Below are 20,685 nucleotides of genomic sequence, written 5' to 3' on the forward strand. Positions count from 1 at the left end.
TTTTCACTTGAGGTTCTAGGAAATGCTCAGCACTCCTTTTGGGAAACACTAAGAAAAATGACCAAGAAAACAATTAGTTTCAGTTTTTCAGACAGTGACTTAGTCCCAGGTTTATAATGCCAATCACATAAAGACATTTATCTCCCTAAGGCACCCATTATACACAATCAAATTGGCATAATTTACATTCATCCTTAAATACCAACTTTATTTCTTATAAAGCCTGTACAAACCACTCTGAAATGACACAGATGACATGTAAAAATTTTATTGATGCCCTTGTTGAAGGTTTTGTTTGCACTGAACATGCTCAGCAGTAACGTCACCTCAGCAGAATGCCACCTGTTATGGGATTCTTCAGCTGCATGGGAACTAGTAATCCCACAAGCAAGATGCCACTCATCCACTGGAAGTGTGCACCACATGCAAGGTGGAATGAATGCTACCCCTCGTTCAGGGTCACTCCGTTCTGCTGACAATATTGGCATGTAGTGGCCAAAGAGCCTGTAACAGACAATATGAACAGTGCAGGTGCCTCTCATTTTCTATTTCTGCTGTACAGAGGGATATACCATAGGCTGGAATGGACAGATACAGCAACAGCTCCTGAGGAAGAGATGATCCCAGTGAAAAATCTGGCATAGGTTTGAATCGATCTGCACAGCACCTGACTGGTAGAGGAACTGAAATGAGGTAGGACAGGAGGAACACTATAAAGGTACCAGGTCACAATTATCTCAAAGGAAGACATGAGCGAGCAGGAAAACAGCAGTATCACCGTCATTTGCAATAGGCAAGGAGAGGCTAAAAGAGGTTCCAACAAGTAACTAGGACAGTGGTTATCTTCATGTAGCCACAGCTTCTCTCTACAGAAGTTCCCCTGTCTGTCTCTTCAGATTCCCCAAATAAGCTAGGAGAATTCCTACGTTCAAACACTGATGAAGTAAGAGGAGAAGCAGAATTACATGGAGATACCACCGCCCATCAGTTACAAGATCTGAATGTATTTCAAGTCTGTGTTCAGAGACTTAAGATCCTTGATGAACAGAATGCCTTATGAAGTACCTAGAGAAAGAATGCACTTCTTCCCTTTGTGGCACCATTCCCAATCTCAGGCTTCTCAACTTCCCATCCTGGGTAGAACAATCTACCCTTCCACTTCTGCTAGTCTTTTTGAGGCAGAACAGCTAGATGTTCTCCCTGCTGGCAAGAACTACACAACTCGACACCCTAACACCCAGTGATACAGGAATGCAGATGCTGGATCATTACACTGAAGTTTGTGGAAATTCAACTTTTTATCACGTAACACGGGATAAAAGCCAAACAAAATACAAGGAAGAGAAGCTGCAAAAGGCCATAAATTGCTAGAATTTCCTCTAAGACAGCAAAATGAAGGTGATACAAGCTTACAGAGCTGACTTGCTAATCCTAAGGGTCCTGAGCAACTCTCCCATCTGCTATTGTTCCAAATACTTCAGACTCAGGTAGGGATGAGGTGGTTTCAGGTCAACCTTACTTTTCCCTGCTTTCCAGCACTCTGAGCACTGGCTTTACTGCTTATGCTACAACAGAGAAGGGAGCAACCCTAAATAGATGGATGGGATAAGAGGCTGCTTCCAACAGCCAGGGACAGGGAAAACAGGTAAAGTGCTCTTCGTCGCTATCAGCAGCCTCTAGGTTCGGACTTGGAACTTGCCAGCCTTAGTCATGTATTTTATCCCCTTGAATGGCTTGTACTTCTCCCCATACATGTCCAGGCGATTCACCTTCAGTCCTAGAGGCAAACAAACACAGCATAAGACTGACTGCTGCCACAAACAAAGCTGACAGGCCATTGGGATAAAGAGACAGAAGATCATACTGGTGGTGCAGAAAGCACAGAGAAAGTTTTAGCAAGCAGTAGACAGAATGGAGTAAAGCTGACAACTGCTAATTGTTAGAATCATTTTTACAAACACATCCATACCCTTAATTTCTTTAGAGGTCTGTAAGCACAAAATGCAAGGAAATGCAGGGAAGTTGTTTCACAGACCACTAGAAAGAACAAATCCAGATATCTGTAGTCAAAGCAGACAACTTTTTTGCTTGAAGAACATGTTTCAGGTAGAGTGTACTTCAGAAAGTTTGTTACTTCAGCTACATGCAGAATGAGCACCAACACAACAGAGACGATTCCACTTCTTTACCTTAGAGTCACTTACCAGATATAGCCAGCTGCTGAATTTTAAACTGCAGATTAATGGTGGGGTTTTCATCTGGTTTCGATGTCCCAGCTTGCAGGCTTACGCTCCCCTTCAGACTTGGCAGTTTCTGGGGGTTTATTTTCCCAACATCCCATGACAGTAACTTTAAGAAGCAGAAAATGCTGCAGTGAAACTCAAATGCTGCACCTTCTAAAGAAGAGTCCCATTCCTTACAGCTTTTAATGTTTCTCTATGAAAAATGTATTTTTCTTAGTATCTTGCCTTTCATATTGGCCAGACACAGATTAAGGAGTGGATACCTCACTCCAAACCTTTGTCCTCCCTCTTTCCTTGAAGATCCCCAAAAGCCTACTATAAAAGATATTTCCACTACTTGTGCTAAAGGCCACATGGGTAGGCCCATCAGATTAATGCTTGCAAGAGGAAAAGAAAAGTTACCTCCTCGGGTTCAAACAACAAAACCAGAACACCCCAAACCAAACCCATTAACCTCAGTGTTTGCAAAAGACCAACATGCAGCACTGGGCATGACAACTAGATATGCAGATGTTTGTAAGCCATGCACGAGATTGATGTCCCATTATACAAGACCAGTGCTTGGATTTTCTTCACACACCAAGTAGCCAGAACTACAATCCACTCAGACACCAAGGTATTTGTCCTGAGGATTAAGAAAACTCCTAGTATGCAGTTGTTCAGAAAAAGTTCTCACCCCAACATATTGCCTTCAGCAAAGCAATGTTCATGGAAGTGTTCATGTAAGCATGAACAGGTTGACTGCATCTTCTGATAGATAAGAAAGGTTTTTTTTTTGTTAAATTATCTAATTTTTTTCCTCTTACCTTTGTAACTGGATCAAAGACATGTGTGCCTTGAGAGGGCGTGAGGGTCATATTCAAGACACTTTTTGGCATCTGGCTAGTGACCATCACTCCCTCCACAGTCTTCCCCATAGTCTGCTTTGGCCCCACTGTGATCTCAAACCGTCCCAGTGAGCTGCTATCACGAAAACTGATGTTGTGCTTAACGTAGACAGGAATTGCCACAAGACTAGAATAAAGACACAAACAGAAAGTCCTTGTTGATCTCGTCTTCATATTTGCTTAAAAGAGACGGAAATCCTACAATCATTTGTTTGAGCTAGGAGCAAAGTCAGGGTTCCATTCTCAAGTCTTAATTACACTTTTTGTAATCAAGCTTGCTGTATCCTATTTTATTAGAACAGGGAACTACATCCAATAAAATAGGAGGCTTGACCAAAAGATGGGAAATGTTTTTGCATGTCACAATCAGGTTGGCAAGTAGTTCCTGGCCGTGCAGCACCACTTGAACTTCATGTTTGTGTTTCTGGTTGCATTTGCCACTCCTTTTCACCTACTAGAGATAAATCTGACAAAGGTGTAGTAAAATTCTTTAGCAACTGTAACCCCAAATAGTACTTGGCAAGCTGCTTCTAGAAAAGACTGTAAACCTGGACAAGAACTTGTGGTTCCATTAAGAGAGATGTCAAAAACCTAACAAGAGCACCAAACTATTTTGTTTTAGTCTAAAAAGTTTTTATAAACATATGAAATCAACAGCTTGGTTACTCCACACTGTCTAATTCTTTCACTATCTAGTTTGTTTATATGCTAGCAGTCTTTGAAAAATGCTGGCTGGCCAGAAAGAAATTACAGAATCACTGCCCCAAACAAGGAGAAAACATGTAATTTAAAAAAAAGAAAAATGCAAGTCATCATGCACCTCTACTTCACTTGGCTCAACATGCCACCTCATGTTTAAAAGATCCTTCTTTTATCATCTTCCTAGCGAGAAGCATCCAGATTTCATAATTCACAGCACCTCATTCACAGACTCATCACCTACTTCTGAGCACTGACATGGTAGGACAGCAAGCGGAAATTTCCATCAGGAGGAATGAAGGAGAGTATTCTCTCTGACTCCCAGCGCTTAAAACGCACACATGGGTGAAAGCTGACATCATCCAATAACCGAGGGTTCTGAAACAAAAAGAAAGTCACAAGTTTTGTGAAGACAGTACAACTTAAAATGAAGATAGCAATCTTCTACCCATGAAAGGCCTACCATTTGACACACTGTTGACCACTTGAAGGTGTCTACATTCAGACATGTCTGATGCTGTTATATCCATGCAAAAGCAGCACTCAAAAACCTCTATCCTTTTTTAGGATATTTGTAATCCTATTTTAGAAAGCTTCTTCACGTCACATCATTACATTGGTGCGTACTCATAGTAGAGGTGGCCCTTCAGGATATCTGCTTAAAACACCACTGTATCTCAACAAGTTAGTCACAGCACACATCACCTGTGCTTTTAAACAAATAATCTGACAAAAACCTATTTAGGCTCTAAGTTGCTGAAGTTCCTGATGAGTTCCCATTGTCATTTCTTTCTCTTTTCGTCCAGTATATCCAGATACTGATGTACTGGGGTCCATCATCACAAGACCATGATCTTAGCAGCAGGACTGGGAAACCCCTTTCAAAATACTTAAATAAAGACACATCCTTGAGCTTTACCATAAAGGAGAGGGTAAGGTCTGGCATCCCAGTCAGCTTGACACAAGCATCAATTACTCCTTGGATTTCAGCAGTAATAGTGGAACCTGTAACAATAAGGTAAACACAGGTGGTTTTGTGAACCTCATCAAAAAAAATCCCAAAGTAGAAAACCTATGAGTGAAAAGGAAGGAAATCTACTTTCTTAATGAAATGCCATGGTTCATTATGTCGCCTGCTCAACATTTGTATAATTCCCAATGATTCCTCTAGAAGATTCATTCCGTTAAGAACCGTGGACACCAACAATGTCCATTTTAATGGCCAATGACAATAGGTCCCAGTTCTAACAAGACTAAGAAGCACAAATACTAAAGAGAAAGTGCTATGCACAATTTTTACTCATCTTCTATTCTCCCAATACAGAATTACTTATGAGACCTCGAGAACAAAGACAAGTGAAAATCTTGGCGCCTCTGTAGAATTTTTGACTGAATAGCACATACAAGTTAGCAACATTCCAGAGTAAAAATAGGATCAGAGCTTCCCGCACTTGGATGAAGGTGCACCTATTTCGAAACCAAACTCTCTCTTCAGGCACTATCAGGACAAGTTATCCTATTCTTAACCAGGAGCAACTTCCGTACCCGATTTGTCAATGATTGCATCTATCTCCTCAATCACATCAAAATAGGCTTCATTGTTGGTATATTTTACACCAGTACGTCTCCAAGGCACCACTGAGAGCTGTCCAGTGGGAAGCTGGTCACCCACATTAGTGCTTCCTGGAAAAAGAAAGGGAATCGACAACCACAGAAGTTAGAAAATGCTGCAGAGCAAGTCCTTGGCCTTATAGAGCTTAATTTTAATTAATCCCCAAGAACCTCTGTTTCTTTGCAGGAGAGCAATTATTCTTCCAGACTCCCAGTACTCCAAAAATGTATATCTCTCTTGCACCCAGCTCTAAAACTGCATTTCACAGTAATGCATGGGAAAGTGTCTACACATGGGGATGTGTAGACTCACATCAAACTAACTCATCCTCAAAGTCATGTCACGTGTGTAACTGAAAATGTAATCTGACATTTTTAGGTTAAAATACCCCAAATCAGACCAAAACCAAATGCAAAACCAAAGTGCAGCTGGTGCTGAAACTGGAAGGCACCTCAAAGCAAAGCACTAACACATGACTCCCTAAACACACCTTTTCTTCACCCATGTCCTAATTTACTTATGCAGGAATATTGCCACCTGGACTCCCCAGTTTATCTTCTCCTTGTTTCCCTGTACCTGTGATGGTGTTGACGACTGTTCGCAGAATAGTAGGAGGCTTTATCAGTTCCTTAAGAATATTAGACTCTGTTGCCAATGGAAAGCCATTGTCTAGCATCTCCTCCAGCACTTCATAAACCACCACAACATTGTCCTTGATTATTACCTCTGAACAGACACCAAAATAATCCTGTGCAAAAAAAAGAATTACTCAATGATCTCTGAAAGAGAATCTTAGTAATCACTCAGTCCAGTGCTTTCCCACACAAGAATAAATCTAGCCTCTTCTTGGAGGAGGCAAAAAACTACTGCAACTCCCTGTATTACTACAAGCATACCAGACACACACTCCCGCAGACACATACAACTCTGAGCACACCTCGGCCACTGCTCCACTAAGGTGGTAAATTCCCGCATCAGCTGTCCCAACTAATTCAGCAATTTTTAAAACTGAACATTTAAATTACTTACTGTCTTATTCTATATGGACTTCAAGCATCTTACAGGAGAGAGCAAGTGCATGTGCATAAACACAAACCCGAGCTTCTAGTTACTTACAGCAATTAAAGAGATTGGGCATTTTGCATAAAGAATGAGTATATGTATGCTGTGACAGTGGAGACATCCTAGTGCTGCATTACAAACACTCTTTTTCAGACATACCAGATTTTAATATACGTCTAAGCCAGTGACAACACACTCATGCCTCATACCCTCATAAAAAACAAGACCTAAGGGTCTGACACAATCCAATCCTGGCCTAACCCAATCCACTCCCTAAAGTCAGAGAAATATAACTCAGAATACAGCCAGGTTCTGATTGACATCTTGCAAACAAAAGCTCCCATGACACTTGTTTGGCCAAGCACACACATTTCCTGTATGCTGTCAAGATGCTGGTCACAAGACATTTCAAATCCAGACAACACAATGCTGTTAGCAGGAGGAAGACAGTTATCTTTGCCGTTTTCCTAAACTGATCAGAAGATGTATCAACCGTAGCACAGTGGGAATACAGCTGCTCTGGGGCAACTCCTGCAATTCACTGCTTTAGGAAGTTTCCAAGAAGCATCACTAGATGTAAACGCACGGGTAGGTTGTCACGAATTGATTAAAGTATGTAGCTATGAATTGCAAAAGCTCCTTGTGAGAACAAGGCCAGCTTGGTCTTAGTTCACAGTTCCCAGAGCAGATAAGGCTGCAAAACAGAAATACTGATTTATGAAAGGTTCCTCCTGTGGGCACAGGTAGATCCCGAAGCCATTGTAATTCCTCGGCAGTAAATTCCCGACTACGGCAAGCCCTGTCTACATCCTCACAAACGCAGGATGAAAGTTACGTGATAGGAAACAAAGAAAAATAAAACCTAACAGGTGCAAACGAGAGGGGTTCTTTGCGCACCCGCCCGTTCTGCCCGCAGCGCGGTACCGGAGCTCCGCGCTCCGACCGGCGGGTCCCGCGGCCGTACCTGGAACGTGTCCACGACGCGGTGCAGGAACTCGATGACGAAGAGCGGCGGTACCTCACTCTGGATGACGGCCACGAAGAAGATCTTGTGGCGGTAGACGCTAAGGAGGTAGTGGTGCGGCGTGGGGATCACCGGCGGCACGTTCTCCGCCTCCGAGGCCCGCTCCTGCGCCTCAAAGAAATAGTCACAGACGGAGCGGCTAACGACGCTCTTCCAGTGCTTCTCCAGGAAGATGTCCCCCGAGGCGTTGATCAGGAATAGACTGTGGATCATGGCTGCAGCGAGGCCCGGCTGTGGCGGAGCGAACCCGCGGGCCGGCTCCCCACACAGGCCCCGCCCCCCACAGGCCCCGCCCCGGTCGGCCCCGCCCCCCGCGCGCGCAGCGCGGCTGCCGCAAGCCCCGCCCCCGGCGCGCGCACAAACACTTCCGCGGTACCCGGGCCGGGTCTCGCAGCGCGCTCTGCCATTGGGCGACGCGCTCACACCCGCGCCCCATTGGCCGCTGAGGCGCGCGGCTCGTGACGCAGGGAAATGGCGCGCTCGCGCTCCGTAACTATCCCGGACGGGGATCCGGGCAGGTACGGGATAGCGCCCGGCACAGCCCCGCGCGTCCCGTGTCCCTATTCCCATGTCTCTGTTCGGCCACCGATTCCATGTCCCGTTCCCCCCGCTCCGTTACACACCTGACAAGGCAGGAGCGCCGCGGGGCCGGCCCGCGCGGGGCCCTCAGGGCGCCCCCGCAAGGGGACGTCCCACACAGAGGCCACTGCGCGTTCCCCGTCGTTCGGTGCAGTGCGCTCGCGGCGCACGTACCCCGCCTGCTCCTCACCGGCGTTTAGGGATCCCTTTTCTAGAAGACAACTGGATTATAGTCCATGAAATGAGGAAATAACCCGGCTTTTGCAGGGAGGAACAGCTAGGGGAACGTTTTTCACTATTTTGCTGGTAACATCCCAGAAAACATCCAGCTGGCATGAAAACAATTGTCCTGCCAAATTTACCTAAATTCTCTAGCAAATTATTCCTTTGCATAACTAGAACTAGTGTTTCATGTTCATATAACAGATCCATGGGCTTCTGAATAAAACATGCCATGACAAATAATTTTCCTTTTACACTGCTGGCAATATACATAAACAATGGGAAAGCAGTCCTTTGAATCCCACTAAAAAAGCTGTCTGAACACACAGCCTTTCTTATATGGGAGGAAGGTCGGTCTGTTGCACCATCGCGGAGAGGCTAAGGTCTGAGATGTCAGACCCAGCTGTGATTCAGGATCGCGGGCAAGTCTTTTAAGTGCTGGTACCTGCCTCGCGTGGCCTCGTCTCGCCCCGCGGCCCGGCCCGGCCCGGCCCAGCCCGGCCCGGCCCGGCCCCGCCGCTTCCCTCCCGCTCCGCTCCGCTCCGCCCCCCCCGCCCGCCGGGGCGCAGCTGAGGCTCCACCGCGCCCCCTGGCGGCCGCCTGCGCCCTGCCGCGCTGTTCTGTGGCCTGGCCACCCCCTCCCCCCGCAGGCTGTTCCACCTCGCGCCCCCCCGCCCCCCGCCGCAGCGCGCCGGGCCCAAGATGGCCGCCGTGTCAGTTTCGGGCTTCGCTGCCGTCCGGCCTTCACCTCCCGAGTCCCGGTGCTCGCGGCCCTCGGTAAGTAACGCTGGCGGAGCCGCGCCGGCTCGGGTGGTTGAAGCCGAGGAAGTCGGGGACAGGCGGCTGGCGAGCTCCGTGGCCTGGGGAAGGGGAAGGCCCAGTTGGGCGCTCCAGGCTCGCGGCCTGTTCCGGCCCCGCCGCCGCTCTGCGCCAGGCCCGGCCCCGCCGTCCGCTCCCGCGGCGCTCGCCAGGCCCACGCCTCGGGGAGGTGGCGGGCACGGCACGGCACGGGTGGCGCGGGCGAAGCGGCCGGGGGTCCGCGAGCTGAGCTCCGATCAGTGTCTGGCGCGAGAGAGCGCGGCTGAGGCGGGCGCGGGCCCGCCCGTACCAGTGCGAGGAGCTAGCCGGGCCGCACTGCCCGTGTCCGGGGGGACGGAGAGCATGGGGCCCGGCTGTCTGCCGTGGCTGCGGCCTGCGCCCCGCTTTTCCCGAATTCGCCGGTGCGAGTCTCCGTGCTGAGGCAGTGCGCTCCTTGGGGCGCCTAGTGCGGGACCTACCGTGGGAGGGATGGGGACGAGCGGTAGCAGGTGCTGGGGTCGCTTGTCACCCAGAGAGCCAGCGAGCGAGTGACCCACCGCCGCTGGGACCGTCCCGGTGTCGCCCCAGCCTGGCCGGACGGTTGCATAACGTCCTGCGCACGGAGCTCGGCTGGGGACGGGGGACAGAATCCTTTGGGCTTCGGGATCCAGGGGTAGGAGTTAGGGGAGCGCATCTCTGTTTTGGAGGAGGGCAGGTGTCGAGAACCGTATTTCCCTTTACATCTCTTGTTCGCAGAATTAAAGAACTCTAGGCAAGCACTGCATCTCGTTTAAGCAGTCGTTCAGAGTCTTTCCAGTACTGGCCGTGTGGAGCTCTGCTGTTGAGTCTGATGTCTGTATGCAAATGTGTTCTATGTGTTGATAAATTCTTCGGTGTTTACTAGAAAGCAGAACACGATAACTGTGTTATCAACTTAACTCTAGTCTGAAACTTCCGTGTAGAAAATCATTCTTTCTTGTGATGAACACTTCTCAGATCCTTCTTGGTTAGTGTACTCCTGAAGTAGAACTCCAGCATAACAAACAGTTATCACACCCCAAAAAAGCTATTATAAGGATAACTAGCTAAAGGCTCTAAAGTAGAACCTCATACCCTTTCACCAGCATCGTTAATTAGCAGTGTCATAAACATTACTTTTATGCTGTGTATGGTCACCTGTTACTTTGTCCTGAAGTGTTTTCAGTGGGCCTCATCAATACTGAAAATTATGTTGTATCCTTTTTTCTGTGGCTTCTAAAAGTAGAGCATTTAATTGCAATCTCTAGCTGTGTTTCTTCACTTTTTTTCCTTTATGGAACAACTGTCATAGCTTTTCTTCACAGATGGGAAACCTATGATTACACTCATGAAAGTGCTCTGAGAGTTTCTAGCTGTTTGCTCCAGAGTCTTAGTTATTCCTGTTTTCTGTTAAAGTTTCAGTCAATGTCTTCCATGTGTAAAAATTAAGAGAGCTACTGCTCTTTTAAGATGTTTGTTGTGGTTTTCTTTTTTTTCCCCCAAATATAACTTATGTTATGCTCAGCAGTGATACAAATCTTGGTATAGACTAATGGATCAAAATGGAAAGGACACTTTTCTTTAGGTTTTATGGGGTAATTTTAGTGCTAAAGTATGCTTTTATTAGTAGTGAAGAGAAAACCTGAAATATTACTTTAGTATTTCAGAAATGTAGTGGCTTAAAACTTTGCTATGTGTTTAACAAATTAACATTGTCTGCTACTTTTTTTTTTCTTTTCTTCAGAAGTGTTTTTTTTTAAATGTCTCTCTTGTTTTCTTCTAGGCCTAACATTAGAGCTCTTTTTATTGTGAGACCAGAAGCTCAGGTGAGATAATGCTTACAAAATCTTTATACGTTTTGTGTAAAACCTTTCTGTGATGCTGTTATGGGATTTATTGGACAGAATGTAGAAGATTCTAATTGTTTTGTTTTCTTCTCTTCAGTGTGAAAACAAATAATGTTTGAGAAAGGATTGATTCAGAACAGAAAACGTGTATGCTATGGTTAGCTGGTTCCCATCATTCGAGGATCTGTTTTCTCATCATTTGAAACTCGTTCAGCATCAGGATAAAGGATAACGACTCTATGGATATACAGAATTCTTCACCATGGTAAAACTCGCCAACCCGCTGTATACAGAGTGGATTTTGGAGGCAATCAAAAAGGTAAAGAAGCAAAAACAGCGACCTTCAGAGGAGAGGATATGCAACGCTGTGTCATCTTCACATGGTTTGGACCGCAAAACTGTTCTGGAACAGTTAGAGTTGAGTGTTAAAGATGGAACTATTTTAAAAGTCTCCAACAAGGGTCTCAACTCCTACAAGGATCCTGATAATCCTGGGAGAATAGCACTTCCGAAGCCTCGGAATCATGGCAAGTTGGATGGTAAACCAAATGTGGACTGGAATAAACTTATTAAACGGGCAATTGAGGGCTTGGCTGAGTCTGGTGGCTCATCCTTGAAGAACATCGAGCGCTTTCTGAAAGGTCAGAAAGATGTGTCTGCATTATTTGGAGGTAGCGCTGCCTCCATTTTTCACCAGCAATTACGATTAGCTGTCAAACGTGCTGTCGGCCATGGTAGGCTCCTTAAGGATGGGCCTCTGTACCAACTCAACACTAAAGCAACCACTAATGCTGATGGGAAGGAGAGTTTTGAGTCTCTTTCCTGTCTCCCTCCAGTGTGTCTCCTTCCCCATGAAAAGGATAAGGTAAGACACAGTTTTTGTATGGTTGTTTTCTTGTGGTCGATGGAATATTTCAATACAGAGTTGCAATTTGAGGCCAATAATCTTGAATTTGGTATGTTAGAAGTTATTACTGTGTACTTAGGATCCCCTTGTATCCAATTTTCTAAACATGAGAGGAAATTTAATGGATTGTAATTCGTACTTTGGATCAGAAAATTGCAGATGAGCTACTGTGGAGAATTCACAATGTTTCTGTGCAGTGGAACTGGAAGTATGATAACAGGCTTACTGTAGGTGTGTCAGCAAAACATAGGAAGTAAGCCTCCTCTCTTGAAGGTGAGATGGATTTGCAAAGCAAACTTGAGATGATCTCTTACTTTCACATTTTTATTTACCTGCCATTTCTTCTTTCTATTTGAATTCAGGTAATGTAATGAGGGGCTGATTAGCAATTGCCACCTAATGCTGTCTTAGAGGCTTTCTTTATAATGGGCAAAGAACCTTTTGTTCCAGAACCTCTTCGTTGTGAAATAGGAAGCAACCTGCTCTAGTGGAAGGTGTTCCTACCTGTGGCAAGGGTTGGAACCGATGATTTTTAAGGTCCCTGCCTACCCAAACCATTCTATGATCTAGAGAACAGAGATCCTGGAAGGAGCACTCAGGGGCTTCTGTACCCTCTGCCCCCTCCTCTCTCCCCCATTTTAAATATATGTTCTTTATAAAAAAAAAATTCTGTTGCTTTCTCTTACATTTTGTGGTTTTACCCTCCTTTCTACCCTACTTCTGCATTCCTAAGGTCATTGATCCTCCCCTCTAACCTCAAGATGAAGTTGTGGGAGTGAAATTCCTACCCAGTCAGTATCTTTTTATTCTTTCTGTTACTTTCAGTGCAGAGTAGAACAGAAGCTTGTCTTTCTTACTGAAGATCAGTTTGCCACTGATTCCTGTATTTCTGCTACTTGTCTGTAGAACATCTAGAATGTGAGAATTACTCTTTTTTTATCCTAATGAGATACATTTTTCTGCAGAATGGGACATTTTTGGTTGTTACAAATATCCTGTTCAGGGATGAGTTCTTTGGGTGTGTCCTACTGATGGTTTTTAAAGTCAGCTTCACTCTCTGGTGAGAGATGCTTTAATGATCTCTTAGGATTTGAAGATTTAGAACTACTGTAGGAGTCTTCTTCATAAAGCAAATAAAATCTGCACAGCTGCTTTATCACCCGTAAAGTTTCTCTGAAGTTCTGTTTTAACTGTGAGAGCTTTACTGTGGACACAGTACTTAACTTAATGTGTTGTGCTGTGGGCTGGTGTAATGTAGGAAGTATTACTATGCTAAAAATTCCAGTGTTCTGTCTACAAATGTTTCCTCTTTAAGTCTCCAACTTTATCTATAATGAAATCAGTATAGCTGTAAAATGTTATGAAAACTGGATATAAACAAACCTGGCGCATGAGGTGGCTGGATTGAGAGTGTTGGTAACAGTGGATAATAGGGCTGAGTGTGTTATTAACACAGTATGTTTCACAGCCTACTCAGTCTTCTTGTAATGTGCCAAAATTCAGGAGCAGCTTGATATTGTTTGAGATGAATTGTTCCCTGCGCTTTTCTTAAAATGTTATAAATCAGAATGGTGAATGGTAGTGTGAGCTACTATAAATACTGAATTTAATCTGGGATTTGTTTATTGTCCCTCTGGAAAAATATAAATTTTGCAAGGTATTCTTTCAATAAATTCTTCTGAGTTTTTGTGTCTGTGTGTGTCAGTGTTTAACCTTAGATGTCTGATCTTGATGTACCATCTCTGTGCTAGATAACTCAGGCAGAGTTTCATACTAGTCTGAAGTAATATTGAAGATACAATGTTAAAACATATAGGTTCTGCCAGCATTAATTGACTTGCCTGTCAGTGGTGGCTCAGAGTTCCTGTTCTCCAGGATTTTTAAGACAGTTTATTTTTTGGTTTTGTTTGTTCTTGGTTGGTTGTTTTTTCCATGCAGACAGTGGAATGACCTTCACTCTGCAGCTTTCTGTTAAATCTCAACTAGTTTATGCAGATGCAGATGACATACTGTGCTATAGTGATCTTCTTGACTTAGTGGGCTCTTGAGAGTAGTAAGGGATTTTTTCTCTTCTTTCTTTTTTCTTTTCTTTAATAGAATGTACTTGGTATAGATTCTTTGGGAGTATTGTGACAATGTTTCCCTTGATTCTTAGAGGAGCCTTGGCAGTAACATGAACAAAAAGAGTTTAATCTCCCACCTGCCAGTTGATGGCCTGACAGTCCCCGAGCAGCAGCCCCCAGACAGCTTCTCCCCAGTTTATGTACTGGGCATGACACCGCATGGTCTAGAATAGTTCTTTGGACAGGCTGGGTCAGCTGTCCCGGCTGTGTCCCATCCCAACATCCTGTGCCTGCCAGCCTCCTCACTGCAGGTGGGGCGAGAAGCTAAAAAGTCCTTGACTTTGCCGACTTGGCGACAACTGAAACAGTGAGTTTCACAAAGTATTTTCACCCTACAAAACACAGCACCACACCAGCTACTAGGAGAAGAAATAACAATATTTCAGCCAAAACCAGGACAACTGTTCATTAGTTAATATAGTATTACTACAATGCAATAATTACTTTGAGAGACTACTACAACACAGTAATATTTAATACTGTTGACAAGCAAGGAGCTCTTTCCTGGTACACTATCGTAAGGAACTTAAGTAGTAAGTTGCAGGTCTTAAAGCTGGATGCCTTAAAGGTAGCTTGCTCTGCTTTTGTTTTATTGACACTTACAGAAAGAATCTTTGTAAAATTGTTATTACTTTAAAAATCCAATAATAAAATATCAGCTAACTGAAGGAGAAGTGGAAGTAATTGCTCTGTGTGTTGGAAGTTTCCAGAGCATCTGAAATTAGATCTCAGGACAACAGAAGGACTGTTTCTTCCTCAATTAGAAGGAAAATACAGGTGGTATTATTTGATAGCCATTTGCACTGTCCTTGAAACTGTCTTTTATGTCAGTTAAAACTGTCTGTGGCTGCAGCAGTAAATTTCTTTAAGTAAATATCTTAATATTATCCTGCAGTACAGGTGAGAGTATAAAGCCAAAATTCAGGAAGTGATTCCTGAAAAAAAAAAAGAGAGGAACTTCTGTGGCTGAAAAGTAGGAGTAATATTTATAGCAGATTCCCTGTGCTGCTGTCTTGCATGTTCCTTATCCCCTTTTGTCTGTTTTGTAGTTTTGTGTTGCTGTTTGTATCTGTTGGTACTTATCAATCAGTTTAACTGTGGACTCTTATACATGCAGCATCCTTCAGGCCTTCCTTCGTACCAACAGTAGTTCTAGATCCCAGTGTGCACTCATAAACTCACACAAAGCCAAACTTCTTATATCTGTTTAGAAAGTTCATATGCTTTGAGGGCATCACAATTGTTTTGAAGGCCTTTAAGCATACAATAACTATTGCTATATTGTGCCTGTTTAAAGTTAGTAATTGTTAATTCCATGTCTTAAATGAATTAAATGAAACAACTTATCCGAGTACTGGTAAAGAGGTTATTTTTGGATTAATTGGTGTGGGGTGGAGTATATAAATTATCTGCAGCTAGAACACTGTAATTACATATTGAGAGCTCACCGATCTCTCCAAGGGCACTGTTCAAGCTTAGGCTCTCAGCTGGAGGAGGATTAGGATTCACTCCATTCCAGCTGGTTCTGGGGAAGAGAAATCTGTAGTTCTGTCTAAAAAAACCTTGTGGTTGATAACAAATGGCCTCCATCTGTACACTGTGTAACTCTGGAAACCCAAGTGTTAAAAAATTACTTTGAACTTTATTCACTCAAGTAGTGAACAGGTAAAGTAGCTCATAGTAATTGAGCAAATCTAAACAGGTCCTAAATACTGTTGTTCAAGACACCTGTGAATGGATGTTACGAGCTGATGCTTTCAGTGTGGAATGGGGCTGAGTGGTACCAAGAGCAGTGCTGGCAGTGTCTGGAGTCATGATAACTTAGAGGCAAAGCTTATCACTGTGGGAAGGCATCAGATGTTATGATGAGTGCCCGTGTCAATGGGTACTGCTGTGGAGGAAGTCTTTTTAACAGTGTTCTGTGATACAATTTCAGCAGAAGCTGAGAGTACTGGATTAAAAAGAGGAAGATTAATCCAATATTTTGCCCAGATCCCTGTTTTCAGTCCTTTCTGTCCAGTAGATTATTGACAGACATGGAATGACATTTTTCTGTAGATGGTTTAGGTTAATAAAGGGATTGTATTAACTACAGAGCTTTAAAGGCTAGTCAGACAGGGAGGAGAGTGGATAATAGAGAATATTGATAAAGACACAACAGCTTGATTCCAGTGTTAGCTTTGTTATGTAGGAAGGGAAGAAACAGCAGAGAGAATGAGGACAGATCATTCTGTCCCTGTTTTTCTCCTAGTTTCCCAGCAATTTTATCTTCAGTCATAGTGATGGTGAAAAAACAGTTAAAAACCAGTAGTTATTAAATAAGTATTGCCATTTTAGTTGAAAAATAGGTTCCATGTTCTTAAGTCCAAACATGTAGTCGACAAAATCTGGTGAACAAACACTTTCGTGTGACAGAGTGCTGAGTCCTTCAACCTCTGTGAATTAGATGGATTCAAGGATTTCAAACTACATTTATCCTAGTGAGTTGTGATTAAGTCAGGTTCACCTCTAGTCCACCTATTTAGGTTTTCTCTGTATTTGGTGTATAAATCTTAATTTTTCTCACCAATATTTTTGTGACTGCATGAACACCTTTCCTCAGAGCAGCTCCTAAAACTGCTTCTGGCATTGGATGAGAGGTTGTAATGTTGCTTATTTAAATGGTCAAGAATCTGGCAGTCTGCCCATTGTTACTGCTATTATGGTAAGTCGACTTGTAGTGAGATGCAAAAGAAAGGAGGGAGAAGGATGTCCAAGCAGAATAACCCTTGAGTAGGAAACAGAATCCCATTTGTAATATATTTGCTTGTTTTGAGAGACTTTTGAAGGTCAGTTAACCAGCCTGCGGACCTATACATGGATAATGACTTCTAGTTTGAAAATACGGAATCTTTCAAACATGTTTCTGTGGAGACCTATGAATCATTAAAACTTTTAATTACTAATACCTCTGTTACTTCACTGGATTTTGGAAAACTGAAAAATTTTTGTTGGCTACAGCCTTTAGAAGAGTGTGTATATAGGTTTGACTTAATTTAGAATTCACAAACAGTATACAGCCTCTCAGCAACACACAAAACCTCAGACTGAGGTTTCTCCTCAGTCTTTGAGACTCAGTTCTGGATATTTAGTAATGCATGTTTTGATTGTAGTGCTGAATCTCTGAACTTACCTGGACTCATAGTGAATTCCTTGAATGCATGGATGGAAATAAAGTAATTCTGCTGCTGAGCATTGCAATGACTGAACTTAGAAGCTGTTAATCATTAAGCTGCATGCAAAATCTTTAGTGCAATCTCAGGAACAAGTAGATGCACTTGCTTAGTGCTACCACCAATGGTATTTTTCTCTTCAAAATCTATAACCATAAAATGTTCGGACTGACTTAACCCGACTTTGCAAATTCAGGATACCTTTGTATGAGTGGTCTCTCAGCAACAGACCTGTTCAGAAAAGGTTTTATCTGCATGTGTTTAGGGTTTTGCCACACTTGCTATATAAAGCTGCTCATGTGAGAATGGTCTGTCTGTGCAAACAGTGCAGGGAGAGAAAATAGCATGTAATGACTATGGGTCAAGAATATGGGATTTTGTTATATCTTACTGTCAAGAGTGTTATATTGAACAGTGAATTTTGACAGTGAAGACTTAATATGTAGAATGTTTCTTTTGTTCTTTTCATTTTGTGCTCAAGGTGGTAAAGTTTCAAAAACAGAGTAGGATATGGTTTCACAGTTGAACTTGTGTGGGTGTCCTAGGTAATCTAGAAGTAGCAGCCTTGAATCAGAGATCTTTAATGTGCATGAAACGCTCATTGACAGTTCCTTTCATATCTTCTCTGGTCTCATGTTTATGGGGGGCTCTGCATTCTGTTAAATACTTTTTTTTTCATTTTTTAAGAGTAGTATTTTCCATTCTTTTAGGGATGCTGCTAATCTTGAAGTAAAGCAGTGTATAGTATTTAAAAATAGAATAATTACATCTTGGCACAGACATTACTTAAGTTTTAAGAAAAAACTCATCCCCAAAGTAACTTGTTATTTCTAGAAATCAATGTTGACATTCCTTATTTTTTGTGACTGTCTAAGTATTGTGAAATGCAAGGTTTTATGCAGTGAGAGGAATTGAGATTTCAGCTTATTCTTGATTCAAGTGGTGTGTTTTTCTTTTGCAGCTGTGGAAGCCTGTGAGTTCTTAGAAATATCTTTTGATCTAAAATAGAGTAATATAATCATCTGTCACTCCCAAGACAGCATCCTATATTTTCTCAAAAATTATGAAGCTGGGACAAAGTGTAGGTGAGAGCTCACAGGATATAACTTTGGATAAAGAAGACTTCAGTAACTTGAACTATTAGGTTCCTGAATCCGTGTCAAGTGAAGGGAGTTTCTTTATACAGCAGAGAAGGAAATCTGAGCCTCTCTCCCCTCACTGCCCTGAGTTTGCAATCAGGAAGTCTTGGCACGTGATTCTGATTGTGACTAACAAATCTTGAATAGTTTTAATCCTCTGATTAGAGAACTTGTTAGTTGTGGGAAGGTTATTTAACAATTGTCTGTCTAAGCATTTCCAGCTGACATTCTGTGAAGTTTTTACCATGTGCATATCTAATAGTAAGGTAATTTCTTTAGTTTGATTGTCAGCCCCAGATACTATTCACATTATTTTTTTGCATTGGTTTCCAGATACCAATAATCACTGCAGAAAATTGAGCCAGTATATACTTCATTAATGTCCAAGCTATTGGCCTTTGCACTTGACTCTACTCTTGTAGCAGCATTTCAGATTTTCTCTCCATTGTATTAGTCCTTCCTCAAACAGCAGCACTTATTTTAAATGTTCTTTAATTTTTCTATTTAAATGACTCTATGTGTTTCTCTTAAGAAGAGGTATGTATTTCATGCTTGTTCCTTTATTCTGTATGCTATTTTGTCTTTTCTCCCTTACATTTGTTTTAACATAGTCTCATGTTTTAGGTCATCATTCTGCTATATAAATACGTTTTTTCTTTCAAGTGAGATTTAACAAGTGAATTGGAGACAATATCCATTTACACAGACAAATGTACATGTTTGTGTTATGGTAATAGCTTTTCTTGGGTGTATTAAAATATACGTAGCATTGTTTTCTTAAGTAAAAACAGTATTTTAAGGGATTTCTTGTTTTACTCTCAGTTGCTTTATTTTTTTCCTTCACTATACTGTCTGAAGGGAGTTTTGGTATTTGGTAACTTCTATAGAAGAAGGGTTAGTTACCAACCATTGCTGCTAAAAGTTGATATTATTTAATAGTATTTCCTAAATTCTGCAGTTTTCTCTGTATACAGCAAAAAAGTCGACACGATTTGTAAAATTACTTTGACAATATGAAATTCATTGCTTCTCATCTTATTGAGGCATGGGACTGAAGCAGTTTTCCTCTCCAACCACTGATCCAAAAGGCATGGAATCCAGGCTTTGTGAGGCTGAGCTCACTGAAACATGTTTCCTCATGTTTTAAATTATTTTTTTCCCTGTGGTGTAGGTTGTACTTTCCCTCTGTCTTTTCTGGTTCATCTGCTCTTGCCAGGAGCTACAGCTTTTGAGGGAGACCTTTGCAACAGAATGGACTATTTGAAGTGAGGAGTAATGATTTGTCACTTGCTTAAAAACAGACACACAAAAAAGCATTATCTCTTGTGAATTCTCAGAAGCCATCTACCATTGCTGCTAGGGGGCTCACACTCAGGGGATCTTAAAAAGCAAAGCAAAAGAAAAGTTGGTGTGAGTATTTGTGTTTGTTTTATGTTGATTTAAATTCTATACCCACTCGATTCCAGCCACAACGACTACCAGATGATGGGACAAAGATAGTCCTGATATCTAGTGAGCCTCAGATGGCATTAAAACGTCTGCAAAGTAAAGTGCTTTAACATTACTGGCAGGTGACCATTGTGACATTGTGGCTGCAGACTTGACTGTGAGTCTTGAGGCATTTCCTAACCTCACTTTTCATAAATTAAGAAGACTACAAAGCAGATGGGTTTGCCAAAAATGAGATTGTAAAATTACTACACACATGCTTTTTCTGGAAGTGCTTCTCTGTAGTCGCCTTTAGGAGAGCATACAGTCTTAGAATCTTTAAGGCACATTTGGTTTCTAGAAACCCTTTGTATAGTAACAACATGTGCAGAGAGGCTGGCAGGCTGTAAGACACTGTCAGTCCAATTTGTTCTGGCTCCCTCCCTCACTGAATCTGGTGACATCACATAGATAGATGTGCTTGCAAGCAAAACAGCAGAAGGAGTTGAATGTCTGCCAAAAAGTTGTAGTATGAAACTGAGCTGCCTGCTTCCAGTCTTGTTTTCACTAATCTTTCATTGTGTGCTTGCATTTTTCACTTGCCAGGATGTTCTTTGCTGAGCAAACACAGCAGCAGAGAAATCTCTCCATAGTTAGCATAACAGTCTCACACAGAAGCTGTGGAAGAGTAGTCTGATCTCCACGTTCAGAATTGTACTAATTTAATTAATTGCTCTAAAACATTCTGAATTCTAGTAGAGCCTTCCCCCAAACTGTAGATGTTTTTATTTTTTTTAAATGTGTTATAGTGCTTGCTTGCAGCTTGCCAGGGTGGTAAATACAGGAAACATTGAAGCTGTGAAGGATAGTAATTGATCTTGTTCT

General features: G+C 42.7%; 2 protein-coding genes across 2 annotated transcripts in view; one reads left to right on the forward strand and one right to left on the reverse strand.

The window, feature by feature from the left end:
* Positions 1–252: 252 nt before the first annotated feature.
* On the reverse strand, positions 253–7,835 carry AP3M2 (adaptor related protein complex 3 subunit mu 2). The gene is made up of 8 exons (XM_002198338.7): positions 7,468–7,835; positions 6,018–6,189; positions 5,375–5,512; positions 4,749–4,834; positions 4,074–4,207; positions 3,050–3,257; positions 2,205–2,349; positions 253–1,777 (listed from the first exon to the last, which is right to left on the reverse strand). The coding sequence occupies exons 1-8, from the start codon at positions 7,738–7,740 to the stop codon at positions 1,677–1,679; spliced, it is 1,257 nt and encodes a 418-aa protein (XP_002198374.1). The 5' UTR covers positions 7,741–7,835; the 3' UTR covers positions 253–1,676.
* Positions 7,836–8,967: 1,132 nt separating this feature from the next.
* KAT6A (lysine acetyltransferase 6A) overlaps positions 8,968–20,685 on the forward strand; it is a 36,679-nt gene continuing 24,961 nt past the window's right edge. Inside the window, exons 1-3 of the mRNA XM_030290089.4 lie at positions 8,968–9,105; positions 10,928–10,970; positions 11,089–11,856. Coding sequence (XP_030145949.1) covers positions 11,254–11,856 — 603 coding nt within the window. The 5' untranslated portion in view covers positions 8,968–9,105; positions 10,928–10,970; positions 11,089–11,253. The remainder of the gene's footprint in view (positions 9,106–10,927; positions 10,971–11,088; positions 11,857–20,685) is intronic.

This window comes from Taeniopygia guttata, chromosome 22 (genome assembly GCF_048771995.1).
Source record: "Taeniopygia guttata chromosome 22, bTaeGut7.mat, whole genome shotgun sequence".
Lineage (NCBI taxonomy): Eukaryota > Metazoa > Chordata > Aves > Passeriformes > Estrildidae > Taeniopygia > Taeniopygia guttata.